General features: G+C 37.5%; 1 protein-coding gene across 1 annotated transcript in view; it reads left to right on the top strand.

Annotated features, from left to right (window-relative positions):
* Positions 1–6,914, top strand: part of ext1a (exostosin glycosyltransferase 1a) — a 95,461-nt gene extending 88,547 nt beyond the window's left edge. Inside the window, exon 11 of the mRNA XM_055211340.2 lies at positions 1,594–6,914. Coding sequence (XP_055067315.2) covers positions 1,594–1,779 — 186 coding nt within the window. The 3' untranslated portion in view covers positions 1,780–6,914. The remainder of the gene's footprint in view (positions 1–1,593) is intronic.
* Positions 6,915–8,472: the final 1,558 nt, after the last annotated feature.

Consider the following 8,472-nt stretch of genomic DNA (forward strand, 5'->3'; position numbering starts at 1 on the left):
TGAAAAAACAGAAGCACACATTAGGGGGCGCTGTGATGCATGTGGCTGCCACATTCTGGCTGTATTCAGGTCTTAACTTTTTCCCCGCCATTGACGAGTTAATTCGTCAAATAAGAGAAAACGCTTCCCTGCCAATGACGAGTTTTTATGGCAATCCATATTTCCGCTATTATCAACCAGGTGGTGCTCTTGCCCAACTTATTAAACACTGAATCATCCACTAAGGCACTAACAGTAAAAACTCTATGTTCTGATCATCACTCTGAATCTGATCTCTAATGCTTCGTTCACACCAGCCGCGGTAGAGGCGTCAAGCGTGAGTGATTTCAATGTTAAGTCAATTTGAAGACACGTTGACGCGCGTCTGGAGGTTCGCACGTTTAGTTTGCGCGAATGGTGCGTTGTCGCGGCAAACGCGTGAGTTGAAACATTTGAACTTTGGTGGAAAAACGCGCAGCATTAACCAATCAGGAGCTTGCTCTAGTAGTGACATGATTACAGGAAGCGAGCGGAGTCGCCGAAGCCCCTCTTATGATGCAAATTTTCGCATGAATGTCTCGATGACTAGAATTTCACGCGCGGCTTTCACGCGTGAATGAAGTGAGTGAACTCAAACTGTTCAAGCGGCAAACTATTTGATGCCTCAAACGGGGCTGGTGTGAACCCACGGTAACAAAAGTCCTTTACAAAAATGCAATTATCTCAGCTTTTTGCTCAAAAAGTGGTATTTTTGAAGAAACCTACCCATATTTCAGAAGTGATAATAAGAGAATCAATTAAAGATGGGATTAAACGTTTTTTCATTTGATATATATTGTATGTTTATATATTTAAAAAATATAATTTTCTGGAAGGCATTAAACTTTAGTGAAAATCCTAAAAAAAGCTGGTGCTGGCTGGCAATAAAAAAAAAAAAACGCTGCCGTGGAGTTAAGTACTCACAAGAGTACTCACAAGAGACCTAAGTTTGAATGTGATCCACGGTCATTTTTCAATCCTACCCTATCTCTTTTCAGTCACTCTTCCTTTTAAGACTCAAAAATGCAATCAATATCCTAATATTTGTTTTGACAATTGAATTGTGTCAGCCTTAAGTTAGCACCCTCTTCTATACGTTACATTATTAATACGATCGCTTATAAAGTTTATTCATTGCCGCTGTATTTTGCTACTTATGTTGTCTGTCGATTTTTCTGTTTTCCCCTGCTTCTGTTCATATACAGCTGCTTTGAAACAATTACCAATTGTGAAAAGCGCTATATAAATAAAATTGAATTGAAATGAATCTTTCATCTAATGCTTCTCCTGTGCACTTAGAGGACTTTGCTGAAAAATCACAGTCCCCTTTATGATTCTGCCAACAAAGTTGTATTTCTGAATGGCCTGAGGCCGAGATTAAGCAGATTTGAAGCAAAAGTATTTGACGAACTTATAATACATCCTTACTCATAATCTTATTTTTCACGCTTTCGCGTTCGCATCTGAACTCTTTAAACATTGACTCATGAGCTGTAAGGTTTGGGTATTTATCTTAACGTGGATCATGGTTTCTGTTTTTTATAGCAGTTAATCAACCCTCCTTGTTCTCCCCAGACCTCACGAGCATCACGCTGGGCGGATCCCGACCACTTCACCCAGCGGCAGACCTGCATGAACACATTTGCCAGCTGGTTTGGCACGATGCCTCTGGTGCATTCACAGATGAGACTGGATCCTGTTCTGTTTAAAGACCAGGTGTCAATCCTGCGCAAGAAGTACAGAGACATCGAGAGACTCTAACGAAACTCGGATCACCTTCCCTTTGAAAAGGGATGAAAACAGGATGTGGAAACCCCCAGAACCCTGCGCCAGATAAACAGGGCATGAAGGGGGGCATTGAATCCTTCAGGGAGAAGCAAATCAAGATGGGGCAAGTGTTGAGCTAGATGAAATACAGATGTAGTAACATCAAAAAGGTTTGGCAAAGTATTACAATTAGGTCGTGGTTACGTTGATGTTATTTGGCGTTTGGATTCAGCACAACACAAAGACCAAAAGCCATTTGTGGCAGCATTCTGTCTTCCAAGCCCCCTCTTGTGATGCTTTGCCAATGACAATGGTGACCATGGCAACGCACGCCGTGACGGGAGCCGTGCACACTGATCCACACATCAGAGTAGGAATATGAATTACTGCACATCTGGAACAGACTGGTGGTCTTCGTAATAGACCCCTATTGTAAAGCCGGACTGGAGGAGTCAGAAGGTTACCTGCGAGTTATTAATGCATATTTATTTAGTTTGCCTTCTGTTACTGTGGCAAGTGTTACTCCCTTTTTAAAGACGCAGGGCAACGTCCTGAAATGGTGCGTGCAAGTCCTTCACGCCGGTCACAGTGCCTGAACTTTCAGATGAGAGGTCTGAGAGTCCCAAGGGGTTTTGTATGAATGCACAAACACCTTGTTCATGCTGCTTATATCTGGATTTAGTGTAAAGAAATATGTTTTTAAAGGGGTCATATGACGTTGCTAAAAATGCAATGTGTAATGCAATGTGTTTACGCAGTTTAAAGTGCCAGACAGATCCAATATCGAAAATTACCTGTATTGCAGAGTATCTTATAGCTATCCATTAATGTAAACGATTAGTTAAACCAAAAAGTGCATGATAAATAACGTTATTGGCTTCTAAAGTAGGGAGTCGACTCTGAATCGCTGAAATGATTCGTCATATAGTTCGAATCTTCTGCCTGTTTTTATTTAAGTAGATACGAACACTTTGCATAATAATCTCCGCCTACAGTCTTGCACGGGAGAAAAAAAACTCTTACCTGCCCACAGACACTTCAGCTAGTTAGTGTGTAAACATCATGTCGAGAAGACCCTGTGTTTTCAGCTATAAAGCCAGTTTGCGTTGTTTTCACTACCAAAGGATAAAGATGTGAAGAATCAGTGGTTAAAATTACTTTTTCAAGGCGGGATTTGCTAAACGCTTGCCCATGAAAGATGGTTCAGTACCCACTTTAGAGTGTTTTGAATGTCAAGTTTATTGTAATGTCTTATCAGTAAGTTGCGCTAGCAAGCGGCTTACACATGTTGCAGTTAAGTTTCTGTTTACTGTTTAGCTATGGCCCAGTTTGCTTACATGCTTGCGGAAATGAGTTTAAAAATGTTAGTTTCTGTTGTCGTTTTTATTACTAATGAATGATGTGTAATGATGTCGGTTTTCAAAGTCTTAATGTCTTGTCAGTAAGTCATGTTAGCACTATTGTTTAGGGATGCACTGAATATCAAAATGGCCCAAAAGAGCATTTCCGTTTTTTGTCCGAAAGACTTTTATCACCGAAACAATACAGCCGAAATGTTGTAATGACGCAAACAGAAACCGCAACCTGCACGTGCTTGTCTGAAGCAACATGTCCTCGGTGTGGATGTATTTCAAGTATCCCTGTGTCTCAAATCGTTCCTTAGCTACCGAGGAAGTGAATCAGTACGGATCACGTATAGGCTCGCGTGCCAAATGACAGTGTTGTATGACCTTGCATGCATTGAAATCTGTTGTTGGAGACTCTAGAAATTGGACCTGACTGGCACTATAAGATTCAAAAACCCATGATTTTCCACGTACAGTACATATTGCTCAGTTATACCCCGCTTTTTTGAAACGTGTCGACTTTGACAAAGCTAATCGTTCTAAAAAGCGCAGTGTGCTCTGATTGGCCATCTATCCGTTACGTTGCTATTGGCCGGATACCTGAAGCGTATGACGGAAATGATACGTCCCTTACCATATTTGGAATATCAGCTCCTAAAGCACAGGGTCTTCACGACATGGTTGCGGTAATCAACAACAACAACACTACAGCGATAATAAAAGTTACCCCTTCATTTGCATATACATCTGGGCGATGTTATGCAAATCTTCCCACACAATGACGTAGATATGTGGGGGCGTGTTTAAATGAGGTGTTTTAGACCTTCACTTTTAGAAAGACTTTAGGGATCTTTTTTATGCAAAACTTTTAAAACTCCAAAGACAAAGCAACAAACATATAATCGCATCATATGACCCCTTTAAATTGTCCTAAAGGTTAATTCCCTTTAGCTTTTGATTTTGTATTTTAGATGATTAAGACCCAGTGCCACAAGCTTGTCTTGTGTTTTTATCTGGTTTAAAAAGTCTTATGGGTGCCGTGGCATCTTGCTGGCCACGTGCACACCGCAGCTAAACACAGCGATTACTTCTAGTTTAAAATCAGCAGAATAAACAAAAAATACTGCATCTGTTGACATACACGAATACGTCTGCAATCACCACATTTCTTGTTTACACACTTGAGACGCCAAAATTCATTTATATGCCACTGTTTCCCCAAAACTTTGAAGTGTATATGTGGACAGTTTATATTTCTCAGTAACTCAAGTCTAAGCACACAAGAAAAATAAATATAACACTAATTTTGTGTGACCACAAGAAACAGATGAATTAATGATATTAAATTGATTGTGGGGTTAGGAGAGGTCATCATTTATTCACAGCTTCAGGACCAGTCAAATAAGTCTTTCATTCATTTTCTGTTTTATTATGAATTATGAACACATTATCTGTGAGATCCCTCTTGAATATGGATTAATAGAGGAGGTTTTTCTAGTGCTGAATGTTTTTGAAGTAATAGATATACAACATTTAATGTAAATGAATGAATGCTGTTGGGAAGTCTGGAGGTAAAATTTGTCAAATTCAATGGCCAGAAGGTGAATCTAAATGTGTCCCTGTCGTGCCATTTAATCTATATCTACAACATTTACCCTGTTAAATAACATGATTTAGTATTATACAATATAGGCCTGGGTGGTATGGCAGTATGTATCAAGTGATCATTTGTTATTTGTAAATATGAGTGTATTGAGTTGTTTATTGTATTATTCAATCTTTGGGGTTTGCATCCAAAAGAGGAAATAAATAAATGATATTTTGGTGTAAATGATTTCCTGTCCAAAAATAACCACTAAGACTATTTAATATATAAGCAATTCTTTAATCATTATATATAATTACTCGTACTATAATTTAATACTTTGTCATACCACCCACCCCTATAATACATCTTTATCTCTTATTTTTGTTTTAAGTCATCTATGAGACTAGCATATTAGAAACTGGATTTTGGAGTCTTTCTGAGGGATTTTACTGTGTTATATTATTTTTTTATTTTTTTAACCAGTCAAAAAAGGACAAATCCAACCTGTTGGGTTGTAATTGAACCAATGCTGTAGTTTTAACCCATTATTCAGGGTTCCCACGGGTCCTTGAAATCCTTGAAAGTTTGTGAATCTGGGGTAAAAATTCAAAGCCCTCTGAAGTTTTTGAAATATACATACATAGATACAGGTCATTGAAAGTGCTTGAATTTGTTTTATGCAAGAAGTTTTCTGGGAAAAAAATCCATATTATTTCCTGTGTAGTGTAGGATAATATCATAAAAATTTCTAGACTTTATAAGCACACGTGCTAAACTGTTCGCTTTAAATGCTTATATCTTCTCTATGTGAATGTTGATTCATAGCAAAATGCTTTTTTGCATAGTTGTGTTTGACACATGAAAATATCTCGGGTTACTTATGTAACTGTTGTTCCCTGAGAATTGCTCCCTTGCCATACTTCCTGCGTCCATGTAACGCCATCTTTGGCAAAATTTCAGATAGCGATATACTTCCTGACTCTGTCTTTGACGTTAAGCTTCACCATTGGTTGAATCTGATATACACATTCAGACACACTTACCCCTGGAGGCGTCCCCAAAGTGTCACCGCAGTGACGCAGCGCGAGTTCCCTCGAAAGGGAACTGTAACAATGTATCTTAAAAGGTAGCACGATGTAACCTAGCTCTCACTTGAAATGTGTCCCCACATTTAGTCCTTGAATTTGAGGGTATTGGACCTGGAAAGTCCTTGAAAGATCCTTGAATTCAAAGTTAACCAAAGTGTGTGGGAACCTTGGTATTGGGTCGAATATAAACATTTTTGCTGGGAGTATAAGGTGAGAAATTGACTACAGAGAAACTAGGTTAAACTCAGTATTATTAAAAGCACATGGTTCAGATGTTGGAATCCCTGGTAAAGGTCTGGTAGAGTTAGTTAACTGGTTGTTGCACAAGATAGCAGTCAGTCAAGGTACGCTCTAAAAAAGTGCTAGGTTAAAATGTTGGGTTGTTAATATTTACCTCAACAGTGGGTTAAAACAATGCAGCTTTTTGGGTTAAAACATCTCGGTTAAATTACATTCTAACATGATGGATTAGCCCCCTTTTCACACAGCGTTGGGTTCGAAATAACCCAGCATTTTTTTTGTATATCAGCTGTGAAATGCTATTGAATGTTTGCAAGACCATGACATCGAATAACGTCAGTGAATGAGTGTAAAACAATAGACTTTAGTCATGTATATCAGGATCAAGACTCACATGTGTCCTGTCAAAGCTTTTTCTTTGTCTTAAATCAATGTGCCTTTTCTCAGCACATCTCTCAGTTATTTTGTTCACCTTTTTTTCTGTTCTTGTCTGCTAACGCAACATAATTTTGCTTTCTTTGTCAAACACTGGATTTTTACGTCAATAGTAATCGAAATGCATCTTTAAATCTGATGTGAAGTAAATGGCCGTTTAAAGCCTGTGATGGGTCGAGAGGTCTTTACTCTGAACGGTTACGGTTCTGACATTCCTGCGGTTTTGTAGGAACATCTTGCTTTCGCACGGCCTTGTGTTTGTACATGTATTTACCCGACATGAGGACTTCGTTTTGTTGTTGTTTTTTTTTGCTTTGTCCTTGGACCCTGTAAAGACTTTATTTTACATTATAATGATGAACAATAACAAGATCAGATTTTTTTAAGATAAAAAAATGGTTTTATAAAAAATAAATGATATTTGATAACTGCTGTGTTTTGTTTGTCTTGATTTTTAAATTCCAGTGCACATGTCACATTAAGTAATATTATATTAACCTCAAGTATAAATAATTGTGACCTTCAAATAAATGACGCCCTTCACCTTTAAGTAATCCCCAAATGTCCGTGATGTGACATAAGCCTGTCATAATGAAAGCAGTATTCTTATACATCAGCACTACACGAGAAAAATATACAGATTGAAGCCAAACTTTCCACTCGCTCATAAATCATTGACAGATGCACCAAGAGGGTCTCTCGTGTTGAAATCCTTCTCTATATCTGCATAACACACGAGATCTGGACAGGTTTAATCCTTCAAACACACACAATATCATTATAACTGAGTTTTACATTCGGCTTCATTTCAGTTTTAACTCTCACTGTCCCACAGGTGGGATGTTTGGCATAACATATTACACCAATCTTGACAAACTATATATCGGTGGAATACTCTAAGAATGTCGTTTTTTTATTTCAACACCATTTTGCAAATAAATGACGTAGTAAGAGTCATTTTCTAAAATGTTGTGTGCCACAGGTGGGCCCAAGGTGTTATTATTTATTTGTCAATATCCTATAAACCTAAAATAATCTTGACTATATATCTTGGAAAGCTCTAAGAATGTAGTTAATATATTTCAACACAACTTTGCAAAAAAAGAAAAAGACATGCTAAGAGTAATTTTCAATGTCATTGCCAAGGTGTTATTACATATTTGTAAATATCCAATAAACCTAAAGTAATCTTGAAAAACAATATATTGTTGGGAAACTCTAAAAATGTAGTTTTAATCTTTCATTTTTATATAAATATAAAATATATCACATAATATAAAATGCATAATTTATTAATTTTTTTATTATTTAGATTAATTTAAGTAATAGCTTAATTAGGTTCAAACATTTTGGTGAAATAATGTAAAGTCTCTTCTTTAAAAAGAGATCAAGATTTTGCTTCTAGACCACAGAATGCCAGAGTTTTGAAGGTGCATATCACCTTTTACCCCCCCCCCCCACCCATTTAAAAGGGGGGTGACAGTTAAAGGGTTAACCCCTTGTTGGGTTAAACCTAAACATTTTCTGGTTTAATTTAACCCAATTGCTAGGTATGTCTATTTTTGACCAAAAAATAACAGCATGTTTTAGTTTCATATTCATTTAATAGCATTGACATCATACACACATCAGAGCACTCGGAATGTGGCTTTATATGAAAAAATAGCATGCGGGGGAATATAAGATTGAGATAACAATGCAAGAATTGTATTTAATAAACCACAAAGAATAATATCCAAATGTGAAAGATATTACTGATGTAGATAATCATGCGCGGTGGAGTTTTGCTGGATTATTAACACAGACAGGAGGAGTCTGCAAATGTTAGATGTGCTTATACAACGGGTCTGTTGAATGCTGCATTCTGATTGGCTGAGAAATGTTCTATGGGTGTTGATTATTTTTCTGTAAACCGCACACCTAACTTTTCAAATGTCTTAAAAATAGGCACCAGAGCAATGTTTGTGGTAACCGTGGTCAAGGCCGCCTT

This window comes from Misgurnus anguillicaudatus, chromosome 10, assembly GCF_027580225.2.
Source record: "Misgurnus anguillicaudatus chromosome 10, ASM2758022v2, whole genome shotgun sequence".
Lineage (NCBI taxonomy): Eukaryota > Metazoa > Chordata > Actinopteri > Cypriniformes > Cobitidae > Misgurnus > Misgurnus anguillicaudatus.